Here is a 16,570-nt window from a genome sequence, read left to right as displayed (position 1 = left end):
ATTTCGGTGACGCGCCCACTAGTATATATCGGACAACTTCCCGAGGACTTCCTCCCCCTCAACCCCGGCTGTCAGTGCTGTGTGAGTGCGTGTGTGCTCCTGAGCTCGCTCGGCACACATTCTATAAAAAAATAAAAATACAAAAAAATTTTAAAACATAAAAAACGCCAAAAAATCTTTTTTTTTCGTTTCCTTTTCTTTTTGTAACAAGTCGGTGAAGCTGGAGGAGACATTCGAGGACTGGACGGTAACGTACAAGCAGGGGCTGCCTAACGTATCGAATTTTTTTAGTCGACGTGTTACTGATTCCGTAGCGAGGCTAAGTACCGCTATATTTGCTTTTATTTCTGCATGTCAGGTTTGAATGACAGTTTTAATCCAATAAGAAGTCGACGTTTTGCCATTTTAGCATCTCCGTCTTATAAATTCTTTTACCCGAAAACACTGCAACTGACTTGACTGTAGTCAACGGTTGTATCACGTTCTGCCCCGAACCGACGTGACGCTAGCGACCGTTGGAGAACCGAGGTATTGGCTCATCGTCGCAAACTTTTTCTTTAAGAACATATAGCTTCGTACGATTATTATACTAGCCTCCACAGCCAAGGGAAAATGAACCCCAGTGCTCCCAGTTACCCCATGGCCTCCCTGTACGTCGGAGATCTGCATCAAGATGTGACCGAGGCCATGCTGTACGAGAAATTCAGCCCAGCCGGAGCAATCCTCTCTATCCGGGTCTGTAGGGACATGATCACCCGGCGTTCCTTGGGATACGCCTATGTAAACTTCCAGCAACCGGCGGACGGTAAGTAATTTATTTAAATATAACATTTGAGAAAATGTGCTTTATAAGAAATCGGTGACAAGTGAGAGCTAGCCTATTCCTACTACACGTGACTGCGGCCGACATGTTGTCGGTAGGGTCTCCTCATGTGAACCTCCCAGCAGTGGCGTAGCAGCACCGAGTCCGCCCAGCCTAACCAGCCCAGCCCTCCCCAGTAATGTAGCAGTGCTGCAGGCTGCCGAGCGAATACTTGGTCCACTTTTATCTCCCTTCTGTGCGGACAACACCCCAACTCTTACCCTTAAAACGATTAGACAACAATTTAGAAGTCGTGGTGTGAACATTTATCAGCATCCGGGAAAAATAAGAGTGCTAACTTTGCAAAAAAAAACCCAACTTGTTTCAAAATGCTTTTCTGTCTAGAGGCCACAAATCTGCCTCCATCCACCTCTATAAACGTTTTCTGCGTAACACTGTTTGAGCAAAGGGAAAGGGACTCTTTAGTATGTTTCTAATCTTCAACAGTGATGGCCAGAATTTTGACCATGTTTCAGTTTGTTCAGATGTTGTTCCATCATCTCATATCTACCTAATGGTTTGACTCCACTTGTGTTTTCCCCCCACTTTATTTGTAGGATGTTTTCTGATTTTAAAGTTGTTGCCAGTTGAAATGCATATGTACAGCAACGTCTTCAGATTTATTTGTCTAAGTTTGGGGAAACTAGTGGGGATGCTTGACAGCATCTAGATGCACCAGAGGGGTTTAATATTGAGATTAAGGTTCAGATGAACTAAGGTTACCCCCAATTAATGCACAGGATGTAATATTTGCTGCGCTGCTCTCAGTGGGGAGAAAGCAAGAGGTTACTAATGTACATATGCTGATGTACTTGTGACCAGAAGGACCAGTTTGAGCTGAAGGAAGTCGATTAAAGCACCTACTGTGAAGCTGCCCTGGGGGATGATACCTGAAAGGAATACCAGGAGGACTAACACATGCTAATGTGCCTTAACACCTTTACAGAATTACCTGCTGTTTTCATTTCTTTGAAATGGCTCAGGGGAAAAAAATCTTGTAAATCAAGTTTTCTCACATTGGTTTTCTAAACAGCTTTTCACAAACCCCCCTCTCAAGACTAACCTGCATATCAGCTGGTTGCTATCACAACCCAAACACAATGGATGACTCACACCTAATCATTTTATTTAACCCCCCCTTCTCCATCTCTCTTCAGCTGAGCGTGCACTGGACACCATGAACTTTGATGTGATAAAGGGGCAGCCTGTACGCATCATGTGGTCGCAGCGTGATCCATCACTGAGAAAAAGCGGCGTGGGAAACATCTTCATCAAGAATCTTGACAAGTCCATTGACAACAAGGCTCTTTATGACACCTTCTCCGCTTTTGGCAACATCCTGTCCTGCAAGGTAAAGCTTTTCTGCCCCTTTCTCTCCCTTTTGTTACGGGTAACCTGAAAGCAGAGGTGGGGGTGGCTCAGCAGGACGTATGATTGTATTCGCATGCAAGAGCTCTACTGGAGACTATGTGCTACAGAGTTGTGAAAAGCATTCTCCCATTAACACATTTTTTCACCTTTGCTGCTGACACCAGAATACTCACTCCTCACGTCACGAAAGATGAAAAACGTGTCGATTTGGATCTGTAGCTGCCCATAGTGACGTGGAGGTGTAGAGAAAAACGGGTTATAAGGAGGAGAGGGTTTGCATCCCTGAACCAAACAGTCAGTTTGGATGTAAAGTGACACACTGGATCCAGAGAAAGATTTACATTCATTAGACCGTGTTTAGATTTTCTAATTAGTTCTTTTATTTTATTAGTTCTTGTTTTCAGTTTACTTTGCAGAGTGGGTTTAATTCTTTTTATTGCTGGAAAATATTTAGCTTTCAACTTTTTGTTTTGGTTTATTACAAATCATAATATGCAGGTTATTTTTCAGGGTATACGTTTCGTGATAAAACTGGCTGCAAAGCCAGAAATATTAGAAAAGGTAACAGTGAGACAGATTAGATTCAACGTATCATCACTGGAAAAATGCATAACTCAAAATGATAAAATGCAGTTAGGCATCTGATCTGAATTTTAAACAATATATGTACCACACAAATATACACAACCAATAACAATATAAACATGATTGTGCAGTGTAATTGTACATTCATATACAATAACATGACCATATAATAACAATGTTTTAATGTGAGTGTGATCCTACAGACTGTTCAGGTTAAGTATACTTGTTGCTGCATGTTTGTGTCTGTGTGTGTTTTTAAAAGCTGCATGTGTTCTCTTCCTGTAAGGTGGTTTGTGACGAGAATGGCTCTAAAGGCTACGGCTTTGTGCATTTTGAGACTCAGGAGGCGGCTGAACGAGCCATTGAGAAAATGAATGGCATGCTGCTCAATGACCGGAAAGTGTAAGTGAATGTATTCACTGGCTTCCAGGTGTTTGGGTGTATAATTTCTGAAAGCTGCTGAATCATGTTAACCAACAGTGTTGGATGTTTCAGTGCAATGATGATGAAGTTTGTTTGTGATAAAAGTGTATAGCTGTAATATACAAATAAGTCATAACAATTATGCAGTAATTAAGCTGTACTAATTATTACCGTCCCCCATAATGAACGCACTTGTAAGTTTTAAAATATCCTTTTAATGCAGATTTGTGGGCCGCTTCAAATCTCGCAAAGAGCGCGAGGCTGAGTTGGGTGCCCGAGCCAAAGAGTTTACAAATGTCTACATTAAAAACTTTGGCGATGAGATGGATGATGAGAAGCTGAGGGAGCTCTTCAGTAAATACGGTAAGTCGGCGTGTCCCAACTTTAAAATGGTTTCAACTGCTCCAGTGTTGGCATAAAGAGGTATTTATAAAAAAAAAAAAAAAAAAAAAGGAAGGCAATAAGGGTTTTTTGTTTCTTAGGTAATGCCATGAGTATCCGGGTCATGACGGACGAAAATGGAAAGTCTCGAGGGTTTGGGTTCGTTAGCTTTGAAAGACACGAGGACGCCCAAAAGGTGAGCCACGTTTAATTTCTTTCAACAAAAAAAAGCAAACATCGTATCCGCCAGAAAATGTTCACAAACTTGACCTGATTTCATGCTTTCTTCAGGCGGTGGATGAGATGAACGGGAAGGAGATGAACGGCAAGCTTATGTATGTCGGCCGTGCCCAGAAGAAGGTGGAGCGACAGACTGAGCTGAAGCGCAAATTTGAGCAGATGAAGCAAGACCGCATGACTCGCTACCAGGTTCGTTTCTTCTTGACAAGTCTGCCCAGAGACCGCAGCTTTGTCAAATTCAGTGCTCCCTCCTTGGTGGGCTGCACTGGCCAAAATGGCTGCAACAGTGACACTGTAGTTCATGGGCCCCACTTTCCTTCACCTTGGATCCTGGGGATAAAAATGTGCTGCAGACAAAAACATCTGCTGGAGATCAGTTTGTATATGTAGTGTTTATAAGAAGGTACGAGATTACTTTTCGTTATTTGCAGGGTGTTAATTTGTATGTGAAGAACCTTGACGATGGAATAGACGACGAACGTCTGAGGAAGGAGTTCTCGCCATTCGGCACCATAACCAGTGCCAAGGTAGGACTGATAATAGAATTTTATGAGCTGGCACTAATGATCTTTTAATGCTCTCTATTATGATACTGGCGGTTGGTGACTATGTAGTATTTATAAATGCCTTTTCTCTTCTCTCTCAGGTGATGATGGAAGGAGGGCGCAGTAAAGGCTTTGGCTTCGTCTGCTTCTCGTCCCCAGAGGAGGCCACCAAAGCTGTGACAGAAATGAATGGACGTATCGTAGCCACCAAGCCGCTGTACGTGGCCCTGGCCCAGAGGAAAGAGGAGCGTCAGGCCCACCTGACCAACCAGTACATGCAGCGCATGGCCAGTGTGCGCGCAGTGCCAAATCCAGTCATTAACCCGTACCAGGCCGCCCCGCCGTCCGGCTACTTCATGGCAGCCATCCCCCAGGCTCAGAACCGTGCTGCTTACTACCCAGCTGCTGGCCAGATGGCCCAGCTCCGCCCAGGCCCACGCTGGACCACCCAAAATGTTCGACCACAGCGTGAGTATTCAGAGGTTGTCCTTTTGTAATATTTGTGTTGATATTTATTCTTGTTTTAAAAGAGACTTGAAAGATATTTTATTATGTAAAATACAGATTGTCTATTATTTTCACCAATTATGCAAAAATCAGCAGACCACCTACGTTTTGTGTCCATAGTCTACTTCAGTTGAACGGCTCATTTAGAGATGTTCAGAGACAGCACTGTTTCTTAATATAGTCAGATTCCCAATAAAGCTGTTTTCATTTACATACTTTTCACTTTATCTGGTCAGAAAGCAGAACAAGTATGAAAAGGAGCTGAAATGAGAATGAGATGTTTGTGCTGCTAAAATATTCAAATGCACCTTCTGGAGTGTGTTTTGGGCTTGAATGAATTTAACTAATGAACTATAAATGGGATATTAATGGCAGTTTGATTTTATTTGTCCATAGACTTCCAGAACATGTCGGGTGGAATACGTCCCTCAGGCCCTCGCCCTCAAACCTTCAGCACAGTGCGGCCCTCCTCCCAGGTGCCCCGCATGATGACCACCCAGCGAGTCGGTCAGTCTACTGACACTGTCCACACACAGTTGAATCCTGTGACTCTTCTGCTTGTTAGTTATTATTTTTAATGCTCATCCTTTTTGTTTTTTCTTTTATTTTTTCCCCCCCTTCAGCCACTCAGACCATGGGCCCCCGACCAGCCACTGCAGCTGCCGCAGCAGCCACCCCCGTGCGTGGAGTACCTCAGTACAAGTATGCAGCAGGAGTTCGCAATACCCAACAGCACATGAACACTCAGCCACAAGTTACCATGCAGCAGGTAGGAATGCTCATTATCTAGAACTAATGGCTTTTTTTCTGCCCTACAACTGAGGAAAAACTGGGATATGCATTAAATTTTTTTTATTTCTGATCTTCCCAAAGCCTGCAGTCCACGTCCAGGGACAGGAGCCTCTGACTGCCTCCATGCTGGCTGCTGCTCCTCCTCAGGAGCAGAAGCAGATGCTGGGTAAGGTTTAGTAGCAGCTCTCATGACTATATGCAGCCTTAGCCTAACTATAGCAGTAGTACTGTGTACAGGCACGGCCTTTCTTTGTTCATCCTGTCTTTAAATCTCTTATGTGTCCCTCCAATAGGTGAGCGTCTGTTTCCACTGATCCAGAACATGCACCCCAGCCTGGCAGGCAAGATCACAGGCATGCTGCTGGAGATCGACAACTCGGAGCTGCTCCACATGCTGGAGTCCCCAGAGTCTCTCCGCTCAAAGGTCAGTACTTACACAAGTTAATATCAACAATGTCAGGCGGTTAATTCTTTTAAGAGTCTTCCTCTTAAAAAGGAGAGCAGAGTGCTCGCTTTGCTAACATTAGGTGACCTGCTGTGTTTAGGTGGATGAGGCTGTGGCTGTACTGCAGGCTCATCAGGCCAAGGAGGCCGCCCAGAAGACAGTGACCAATTCAGCTGGTGTCCCAAGTGTCTAGGTATGACTTTTCAGAGCTGCTGTAACAAGGAGAGGCTAGTGCTTTCATTTCATTTAGAGCTTCTTGTAAATAGAAAACGTCACATAACTTGTTTTTTTTTTTTGTTGTTGTTTTTGTTGTTTTTTCCACAGGAGTGTGGAACCTTGAGACCAGCTTCACCGATGGACAAAAGAATTTCACAGTGGAAAAAGTTGAAAAACACACAAAACAAAGTAAAAAGAAAATAAATAATATATTAAAAAAATAACAATGAAAACAAGTCTCCAGCCAGGCCTACAATGAACAGAAACATCAGGTCTGGTTTGTTGAATGAAAGAGGAAAAAAAAGAGAAAAAAGGGAAAAAGTTCAAATAAAAAATGCTCAGTTTTGAGGGGTTTTAATGGAGAATTCTGTGGAAAAAAAGATTGAAAGCATTCCTTTCTGCCATTTTATCAATTTCTTTTTTCTTTGTTGAATGTTTGGACTCTGTTGTTGTCAAATTTCCCCTGACCTTTGCTTGCTTGAATAAAACAAATAATAAAATAAGCGTCTGTCTGTCTGTTACATGCTCGATCTGAGGCATCACTAGTTCACATTATGAAACCACCACAGAAGTTGCGTTTCAAGTCTTTTTCTTTATTTGTGCTTTTGTGACAGGAGGAACAGTCAAACATTAACAAGCACTGAAACACATTTTTAGGCTCCCTGATCTCAAGTCAGCCATCCAACACAAGCAGCTGTATGAATTCAGTCCACGACAAAAGATGGTGATGTGGTGGCACGTCTGCTAGAGAAGTTGATCGTTTTCTTTTAGTTGCCGATGGCAGCGGCCTGATCTCTCATCGTCTGGACCATAGCCTCCACCTGCCTCTGGAGGTTCTCGAACATGGGCTGCAACTGGGTGGCCAGAGGTTTGAGCTGCTCCTCCACGTTGGTGGAAGCGGCCCTCAGTTGTTCCTGGATCTGAGTGGCCAGGGGCTCCAGCTGGGCTTTCCTCTCCTCCAAGAAAGTCCTGTTAGGGTAGAATATGATTCACTGTTAGATTTAGAAATCAGAAACGCACCAGACCGGCCATGTTTACTGGCAGGCTTCTTTACATGCTCACACCTCTCATTTATTGACAATCTAGGTATAAATACATGTAAAATATGAGTGGTAGAAATACTCATATTTCAGCTACATGTACTTGTACTGCATATTAATCACAGTAGTCACGGAGGATGGCTGACCCTCTGAGCCTGGTTCTGTTGGAGATTACTTCCTATTAAAAGGGAGTTTTTCCTTCCCACTGTTGCCAAGTGCTTGCTCATAGAGGGATCATCTGATTGTTGAGGTTTTCTCTTTATTATTGTAGGGTCTTTACCTTATAGTATAAAGCATCTTGGCTCTATATATATAAATCTTATTTTATTTAAAAAGTGCCTGATAATCATAATTACAAACTGCTTGATTTATATGATCACATATTAATGACTATTTCATTTTTATATGCAAAAAAATCCCTAGTAATTGTAAATAAATACAGTAACTACTCTATTAATCTGTTATTACAATAAGCTTCCCTGCACTTATCGCATCTAGTAAAAACACATCTCTATCACACACGCAGTGCTCAGGGTTACTGTGTGGGTCTGGTCTGCCTTGCATGATTACGTTATCACTGAGAGGCACAGAGGAGCTGTTGGCTGGCTATTTAACAGTGGACAAAGTCCAGTTTTAATCATCCTGAACACGTCTACATGCGTGTGAAGACGTGTTGCAGATAGTTGGTTACTCACCGAGCCTGGTTCACCAGATCTGGGTTGCGGATGATCTCACCCAGGTCTTGAGGCATTTTGTTCTTCAGGTCCTCAAAGTACTGACTGAGGTTGTCAAGACTGAAGGCTTCCTGTGCAAAGCTTCCTGTTCAAAAAAAAGAAAAGAAATAAAGTGTTTTGTTTGTTTGTTATACTTCCCCCCCGATAGATATTTAACAAAAATGTCAAAATCTGGTCATACCTTGTGCCAGGGCGAGCACGACAACGGCGACAATGAGGGAGAATTTCATGACTGCTGACTGGATTAGACCTGCACAACACATAACGTTTGGTGAGCAGTGCGCTTGAGGCATTAGATGTTAAAAAGCAGTATTTGCCTGAAGTCACCCACAAAATCCACACAATGTTTAATCAGGTGAGTCAATGACAAAGTTATTGTCTAGGAATCCTGGTTTGACTTGTTGTCACATCGAAACAGAATCAGTGTTTTGTGTATTTTTTCAAACTTCAGCAGTCAGTGATTATAGGTTATATACTCTGAGCCTCGAAGCCTCAAAGCTCAACCTGGGTAGAAACTGGGATGAGTTTTTTTTGTTTGTTTGTTTATTTTTAATGAGCTACTTGATTCTTTGGTTGTTAACTAGCAAAGGAAATGCTATAATTTAATTAAGGCACAGAAAAAGTGCCTCTTCCAGATTTTTATGTAAAAATATAACTTTAAGGATCAATCCTACACATAAGAGTACTTTTAAAAGTCATTTTCTTTACATTTCCAGCATTTATATTGCGTTCTGCTCTATTATTGCATTTAAGTAGCATAGTAAATGTTTGTAGGAGTTGGCTTATTTAATGCCTGTCTTTAAATAAACTTTTGCTGCCTCTGAGCTCTGCCTCACGTCACTGTTAAATGCTGACATTTCACATGCTACGAGGTGCACTTTTACAGCAAGTCTCAGAAAATATAAACAAGTTAAGATTTTTTTGGCAGAAAGGAGAGAAAAAGTTTTAATTTAAACCTATTAGAAAATAAATCAGACTCACCTGTGCTGCAGGAGAATGTGGACCAGATGGTGGCTTCACTCAGGACTCTTACACTTCTTATAGCCCAGCGTGATGATGCATTGCTGTCAGACTGAGATCTGATTGGATGAGACAAAGAAAGAAAGAAAAAAAAAAACATTACTGGATGCTGAACCTTGCTGCTCTGTCTGCCAGCTGGGCAAACCCAAGCAAAGTCCAACAGCCCCTCTGCTGACTGTCCAACATGAGTGTGGCTCTTATCATGCTGATTAGGCAAAAATATTTAATCATCAAGAACAGTATCAAGGTCACCACAGTGAGGGGAACTTTTGGTGACATCATCTTTAACAGATATGATAACATGTAATTTTAAAATCAGGGTTGATGTCAGTGTTGTGCTTCTGTGTTCAGTTCTCAGTAAGATGTGCTTGTCACACATTGTGAAAGCTCAGGAGTATATTGAGTAAATTGAGTTCTTATGACTGATTAGTTTATTGATGTGTTCTTCAGTGTGTGTACAAAGCACTGGACTCTTTGGTAAACTATGGAGTTCTCTAAAGAAAGACAGACCACTTTGGTCCAGATCGAATCATCTTATTGGATAAATTCAGTAAATCCATGTGTGGTTCACAGAGGTTAAATCAAAAAATCTTGCCATTTGTATATTCTATTTCTATAGTTCCCTAAGCCAAGAGCCTTTCTACGATTTTTGGACTGGGGTGGCACCAAACTAAAGCAGCTGAAGAACTATTGAAAATCCATGGCGTAGTATTATGTAAGCCACACACTGAAGTACAAGTTTCTACCGTCTGCCGGGTTTTGTTATTTTATGTTCATCTTTGAAAAGTAAAACAGTTACAGGAAACAACTAGAGGCGACCTGGTGACATGAAACCAACGAACAATGGGTGAAATAACTTAATATAGCTTTGCCTTTTAAGAAGCATAGGTGGTATAAAAGATGGATGCAGCTGTCGTGATGTCATCCATTAGTTAATTTAGTCCCGTTTTGAAGCCTTATGATGAGTCTTTTTGTCATTGGTGTTTCAAAACTGGACGTAATGATGAAAGGGCAGGTCTTACTGTGAAACCGTAATGTCTGAATAATTCTGCTCTCTGAAAAAAGCTTCTTTTTTGTTTTTTAAATGTCCTAATATTTGATAATATTAAAATGAGTCCCAGAAACCACAAAGTCAACAGCAACATGTTAACGGAGATCATGTTTGAGAGCTAGTTTCTCTCAGACTTCTTCAGGACTGGAATTTGTTTTTTTGTTTTGTTTTGTTTTGTTTTTTGCCATCACAGCTATCGCCCCCTGGTGGCCAGTAAGAAGAATGGAGGTCTGAGTTACTTTTTGGCTTCACATCCACTGATCCACTGATCAGGGGCATGGACGTTATTGTAATTTGGGGCTTTTAACTTTACAGGCCAAGGCCTATTAACCTTTCATTAGAGATCAACTGGTAGTTTCTTTTTGACATCATAAAAATGTTCAGTTGCAAGGTCTTTGGATAAACCTATACTCAAAACTATGGGAAAGTCCAAGGAACTCAGTAAACACATGACTGTGCATCTTATCACGCTGATTGAAGAAAACACTTGATCATAACTAACAGCGTCAGCATTACGACAGCAAGGCCATCTTTGAGAAGACTTTTGGTGACATTAGCATCAACATATATGGCAACAGATTATCATAGGCTTGATGGCAGTGTTGTACTCCTGTTTTCAGGAACTCAGTGAAGATCTAAAAAAGGGAATTGTAGATTTCCACTAGTTGGGAAGGTCTCTTCAAGCCATTTCTAAACAGAAATACAAGTTATTTGAACGTGGCACCATTCTGACAAGGTTCGGAGAAGACTCATACTGTCACCCTGAAATGAGAGGAAATTGGTTAAGATGTTCTGCAACAACCCAGGAACTACTAAGGCTCAAGCCTGTCATGAACTGCTGCCAGTTTTAAGTCTCCATGGACTGAGAGATTGCTGACCAAATAAGAAATGTTGCCATAAAAATCAACACCTTAAACCTCAACTAAAATTTGCTGCTGCCCACATGGACGAGCCAAATGCTTTCTGGAGGAAAGCTTTATAGTTAGATGAGACAAAGATTGTGCTATTTGTCCACAATGACAAGAGGTATGTTTGGAAGAGTAAAGGTAAAGCTTTGAAACCTAAGAACATCGAACTGTACCAACTGTCAAGCATGTTGGTGGTAGCATCATGCTTTGGGGTTGTTTTGTTACCAGTACTGTTACATTGCACAAAGAATAATGATGGAGGAGGACTACTCTTCAACTTCCCCTCAAATCAACAGCTGAAACTTGGACACAGTTGGCTTTTACAACAGAGCAATGATCCCAAACACATCAAAACTGGCTTTGGAATGGATAAAGCCGGCTAACATTAAGCTTCAGGAATGGTCTTCCCAAAGCCTAAACCTCAACCCTATTGAAACTTTGTGTACTACACTTCAAAGCTGGTTTCATACCAGGAAACCAACAAATTTAAATGAACTTTTCTGCCAAGAAGAGTGGTCGAATATTCAGCCAGAACTATACCAGAAGCTTGCTCATGCCTACCAAAACCATCTGGCTGATGTGCATCTTGCTGAGGGACATCTAACCGATTATAAACACTTTTAAGTATGTATTTATACTTTCGACCCCATGTGGATTGGAGAAGAGCCAAAGTGAATTAAGTAGCACCCAGCCATTGTCTTTTAAAGTCATCAAAGATTTATGCTGTACAATCATTCCACCCCAGATAAAGAACAGTTCAATTAATCACTAAAAGCTAAAATTACCATGAAATTTGAAATGACCATGATGAGTGGATGTAAGAACTTCTGACCATAACGGTACCTGCAAAATAAAATAACACCAAATGTTAGCATGCTAAATTCATGCTGTATAACACAAAATAGCACCCTTTTTGAATTTGTTCATCTTTAATTAGTCTAATTAATTACTAAGCAGAACATTTTTTATTAAGTGGGAAAACAAATATTTCAAGCTGCCTCATTCAGCTGTTCTTTAGGAAGCACTGTTATGGATTACACTCATTCATGTGAATGTAAACCTTCTACCTTTGGCTTACATCCAGCAGGGTGTTATTGCCTCCAATCCATCTTTATAGCTGCTGTAAAATGATTAATTCCCAACTGCTTCCCACCCCAGTCAGTAATAAACAATCTCATACATGTGTTTGGATAGAAATATGTGAGCAGGGAGCATAAACAACATGAGCTGTTTAATAAACCTTGTACAAATGTATTGTGAGCCTCTATTCATCTGGTGGGAAAAGTCTGCAGTGGAGTTTTAAAAATGAGATTATGACCGTAAAGCTTTGATCAAAACCAGATGTGGAAACATGCACCATGTTTGCAACCCAGCATTTATTCTCTGTGTCCAGGCCTGCACTGTCCTATTGGCTTAAGCTGTTTACGTCTCTAAAAAGTGCTCCAGACACAGGACCATCTGCTCTGTGGTATGCAATCTATGTGAGGATGCATCACTTGACATTAAAGTGTGTGCAGCAGGAATAAGTAGCGAAAGTAGTTCAGCAGAGCTACGACGTGAACAATGGGGGCATTTACTCGAAAAGATGTCAGCATGAAAAAAGAAAAAGTGTCCTGATTCTGTCTTTCCTTTAAGCTTTGACCCCCTGAGGCTCTCGCTCATCCATAAAAATGATTGATTGCATTACGCGCTCAACTCAGCGGGAAAGAAGCACTAACGTACTCTGAGCTGTAATAACATTCAGTAAAGCAGCTGCTGCTAAAGTGAATCATGTACTAAGCTGTCCTCTTATATTAAAATAGACAAAACTGATGTACTGCTATCAACTTTTTAAATGTTGTACCTGATTGTGGAAGAGCTATATACAAGTGCATCTTAATGCTGTTAAGTTATGCCTGAAAGGAAAACTTTTACTTATGTTATAGTCATTATATCTAAAGTGAAACATATGAAGTTTTTTGTTTTAATTGTGATGGTTATGGCTTATAGCTCATGAAAAACAGAAATCCAGTGTCTCAGATTGTTATAATATTTCATTTCATCCAGTTAATTTATATACTCATGAAGTGCTCTAAAATCTCTCAGTGGACGCTGCATTGACTCTGGACTTGATAAAACACAGTGAGCTAACCACCTCCAACAGCAGCAGATGACATGGCATGCCAACTCATCACAGCCTGCAGAAACTTCACCCTGGACTTCAAACACAATGGATTCTGTGGCTTTCCACTCGCCTTCCAGACTCCAGGGCTTTGACTTCCAAACGAAATGCAAAATTTACTTTCACCTGAAGAGGACTTTGGACCAATGAGCAACAATCCAGTTCTTTTTTCTTCTTTGCCCACTTCTGAGTTTGTCTCTAGCTCAAGAGCAGCTTGATATTAGGAATACAACAGCTGTAGCTCTTTTTCTGAAGACATCTGTGCACTGAGCTGTTCAATTGGGTTCAAGTGTGGGATCTGGCTTGAATACTCAAGGACATTTGCAGAGTGGTCCTGAAGGCACTCCTTTGTTATCTTCGCTGTGTGCTTAGGGTCGTTGTCCTGTTGGAAGATGAACCTTCGTCTCAGTCTGAGGTCCAGAGTGCTGTGCAGCAGTTTATCATAAAGGATGTCTATTTACATAGCTGCATTCATCTTTCCCTTGACCCTGACTAGTCTCCCAGTCCCTCCTGTTGAAAACTGTCCCCACAGCATGATGGTGCCACCACCATGCTTTACTATAGGGATGGTAGTGGCCAGGTGATGAGCGATGCCTGGTTTCCTTGGTATTCAGGCCAAAGAGTTCAATCTTTGTTTCATTAGACCAGAGGGTTTTATTTCCAGTGGTCTGAGATTCCTTCAGGTGCCTTATGACAAACTCCAGAGAGGCTGTAATGTGCCTGTTACTGAGGAGTGGCTTCCGTCTGGCTGTTTTACCATACAGGCCTGATTAATGAAGTGCTGGAGAAATGATGGCCCTATGCTTCTCCTCTCACCACAGAGCAGCTGGAGCTCTGTCAGTGTAACCGTCAGGTTCTTGGTCACCTGACTAAAGGCTAGCTCTAAGAAGAGACCTGTTGGCTCCAAATTTCTTCCATTTATGGGTGATGGAGGAGGCCACTGTGTTCATTGGGACTTTCAATCCTGCAGAATTTTTTGTACCTTTCCCCAGATCTGCGCCTCGATGCAATCCTGTCTCCGAAATCTAAAGACAATTTGTTGGACTTCATGGCTTGGTTTGTGTGCTGACCTGTTCTGTCAACTATGGGACCTCATATATACAAGTGTGTGCCTTTCCAAATCACATCCAATTAACTGAAATCATCACAGGACTCCAATTAAGCTATAGGAGCAACAACAGATTGTAAGTTGAAACAGGATACACCTGACTTCAAGTCTGAGTGTCATGACAAAAGCTGTGAATACTTAGGTACATGTTAAACTTTTGTTCTTTATATTCAATAAAGTTTCAAGAATTTTAAACATAGTTTTTCACTCAGAATTTTGAGGTAGAAATGAATTTAATGCACATTGGAATAAAGTTGTAACATGACAAAAGGTGGAACAAGAGAAGTGCGGTGAATACTTTCTAGATGCACTGCATCCCCCAAAACAAAATTAAATACATTCTAATAATTATTCTACTAGTTTGCGCTACCAGATTTCGTATTTTCATGAGCTACTACAAGCTGTAATCACAAAAATTTAAATGTGTAATGGCTTGAAATGTAAGTGTAGATAGATAATGAAATAGACAAGTTGCCAGTCCATTACAGGGATTAACTCTGACAGCTGTAAACACTCATTTTCTGCCAGTTTCTTTTTTTTATTCTTGTCTCTGTGTGTTGTCTATAATCATCAGATGCACAGTTGCACAGAAGCCCCAACAACCTGCTGCTCAAACCCTTTGTTTATGAGTGGCACCCAATCAGAAGAAAGTGAGAGATGCTAAAACAGCTTGTTTCAGAAGTTACTTAAATTTCCTGCATGTCCATGGTGTGTTTCTAAAACCAGACATTTCACAGGTCTCTTTAGAGGGAACAGCACATGTTCAGGATGTCTGTAAATGATAATAATTGTAATATGGCAAACAATGAGACAAATTGAATATTTAAGAAAAAAAAAGAGAGAGAATACTCAGTATTTAGGTCAGAGGGTCACCCGTAGCAGCTTTGCTTGGACCTAATCTTGAAACCTCCATCATCAAAGTTGTATCCATCGTGGAGTTCAGTCCATGCTGAAACAAGATCCCATTAGAAAACTGGAGAACAGGATCAATGGACAAATGTCAGAGGAAGTGAACATAAGCCATGGACCTTGAAGTTATGAACTGGGGTCAGGAAATAAAAGCATGCACTAGTGAGGCACACACTCATTCACAGTTATAGAGTGTGCATCTGCAGAAATCCTTCAGCTGTTTGCAAACTCTGTAGTAAACACTCTTTCTGACATTTTTTCTTGTCCTTTGTGCGATTTCCAGTTTCTCACTGGGCTCTAATTTGTTTAAAATGTGCTTTTTAGTGGAAACAGATGAGGTTCAATCTTTGACTTAATGCAGATTCAGTTTAACAAAAAAAATAGAGGGAGGACTAGTTCCTCCTTTGGACTGCTCTGGCTTCATCCCAGACCGCAGAAAGAATGAAAAATGACACAAGACCCACAAAGTCCTAAAAAATATTTAGGAGGCACAAGAGGAGGTCCCATTTCCTCTTCAAGTCTTTGTTCTGCTCTAGGTTGGTGGTCTCACCCTCACTCCAGCTCAGAGTTAAGGTAGTACAAAGTTGCATTATGTTTCAGTATTTCAAAGTAAGATCATCATTTTTTTCCCACCTCTTATCGAGTAAACTGAGTTAGTCTGATCCAAGTTTTAATCACATGCTTCAGCAGAGTTGGAGCTGTAAACCCGCACTGTAGTTGTTCTCTGTTGGAGCCAGAGGAGAACAGAGGAGGCTCAGATTTCTTGGCTTGACATTTTCTGATTTTCCACTGTTGCCTTCACGTCCTCCGGAAAACATTGGAATTCTCATGACAGTTGGATACTGAGCCGATCCACAAACCTTCCTATTGGTAGACGACCTGCTCGATCACCTGAGCCACATCTATTAGTTTTTATTTTATTTTAATTTAATTTAATCAAATTAACAAAAAGAAGAACTACTAACATTTTCTCTATTTTTATTCAACTTTAGTTAGCTTTTCAAGTTTACAAAACCGCTTTAGTTAGCTTTAATTTTTTTTCTTCAAATGTCCAGTTTTTTTTTCCTTTTATTTAACTTTTTTTTTCTACATGTAGCTTCATTTTTTAGTTTAGTTTACCATACTAGCTATAATAACCTAGAAGCTGGTTTATTATTTCTGGTAGGATTTCATCATAAAGCTAAACCAGAGCTAAACAAAAATAAAAAAAGGAGTTTCCTAGCTGTAGAATATTTTGTGCGCTTGCATTACAATCTGAATGCAAAGATAATA

The 16,570-nt window shown here is 40.9% G+C and overlaps 2 protein-coding genes and 1 non-coding gene across 7 annotated transcripts; 2 read left to right on the top strand and 1 right to left on the bottom strand.

Moving 5' to 3' along the window:
- The first annotated feature begins 57 nt into the window (after positions 1 to 57).
- On the top strand, positions 58 to 6,870 carry LOC135932981 (polyadenylate-binding protein 1). The gene is made up of 14 exons (XM_065470797.1): positions 58 to 805; positions 2,020 to 2,213; positions 3,105 to 3,220; positions 3,465 to 3,604; positions 3,724 to 3,818; positions 3,914 to 4,051; positions 4,294 to 4,389; positions 4,509 to 4,875; positions 5,311 to 5,421; positions 5,538 to 5,683; positions 5,788 to 5,872; positions 6,000 to 6,130; positions 6,252 to 6,344; positions 6,476 to 6,870. Exons 1-13 carry the CDS (start codon positions 613 to 615, stop codon positions 6,342 to 6,344), a joined length of 1,905 nt encoding a protein of 634 aa, XP_065326869.1. The 5' UTR covers positions 58 to 612; the 3' UTR covers positions 6,476 to 6,870.
- LOC135933366 (small nucleolar RNA SNORA5) lies at positions 4,085 to 4,221 on the top strand. Its single transcript, XR_010573738.1, has one exon. It is a non-coding gene; the product is annotated as a small nucleolar RNA SNORA5 (small nucleolar RNA).
- An 83-nt stretch (positions 6,871 to 6,953) lies between the features above and the next one.
- Positions 6,954 to 16,289, bottom strand: LOC135933817 (type-4 ice-structuring protein-like). 5 transcript variants are annotated; one of them, XM_065472024.1, is made up of 7 exons: positions 15,932 to 16,289; positions 15,239 to 15,362; positions 11,906 to 11,963; positions 9,123 to 9,220; positions 8,323 to 8,391; positions 8,103 to 8,226; positions 6,954 to 7,336 (listed from the first exon to the last, which is right to left on the bottom strand). In XM_065472024.1, the coding sequence occupies exons 5-7, from the start codon at positions 8,369 to 8,371 to the stop codon at positions 7,135 to 7,137; spliced, it is 375 nt and encodes a 124-aa protein (XP_065328096.1). In that variant the 5' UTR covers positions 8,372 to 8,391; positions 9,123 to 9,220; positions 11,906 to 11,963; positions 15,239 to 15,362; positions 15,932 to 16,289; the 3' UTR covers positions 6,954 to 7,134. The 5 variants fall into 5 exon arrangements, with proteins under 5 accessions (XP_065328096.1, XP_065328092.1, XP_065328091.1 ...); XM_065472020.1 differs by having other exon boundaries at positions 15,239 to 15,338; XM_065472019.1 differs by having other exon boundaries at positions 15,239 to 16,289.
- Between the last annotated feature and the right edge of the window lie 281 nt (positions 16,290 to 16,570).

This window comes from Pelmatolapia mariae, linkage group LG22 (genome assembly GCF_036321145.2).
Source record: "Pelmatolapia mariae isolate MD_Pm_ZW linkage group LG22, Pm_UMD_F_2, whole genome shotgun sequence".
Taxonomy (NCBI): domain Eukaryota; kingdom Metazoa; phylum Chordata; class Actinopteri; order Cichliformes; family Cichlidae; genus Pelmatolapia; species Pelmatolapia mariae.
Note: the sequence above shows the minus strand (reverse complement) of the source record. Positions and strands in the feature narration are given on the sequence as shown.

Bases quoted from the DNA above. Each gene is read 5' to 3' on its own strand.
- LOC135932981 (XM_065470797.1), top strand. From the start codon at position 613: ATGAACCCCAGTGCTCCCAGTTACCCCATGGCCTCCCTGTACGTCGGA. The intron at 806-2,019 runs GTAAGTAATTTA...ATCTCTCTTCAG, and splicing joins CTTCCAGCAACCGGCGGACG to CTGAGCGTGCACTGGACACC. The intron at 3,605-3,723 runs GTAAGTCGGCGT...TTTGTTTCTTAG, and splicing joins GGAGCTCTTCAGTAAATACG to GTAATGCCATGAGTATCCGG.
- LOC135933817 (XM_065472019.1), bottom strand. From the start codon at position 8,371: ATGAAATTCTCCCTCATTGTCGCCGTTGTCGTGCTCGCCCTGGCACAA. The intron at 8,227-8,322 runs GTATGACCAGAT...TTTTTTGAACAG, and splicing joins CGTGCTCGCCCTGGCACAAG to GAAGCTTTGCACAGGAAGCC. The intron at 7,337-8,102 runs GTGAGTAACCAA...CTACCCTAACAG, and splicing joins GATCTGGTGAACCAGGCTCG to GACTTTCTTGGAGGAGAGGA.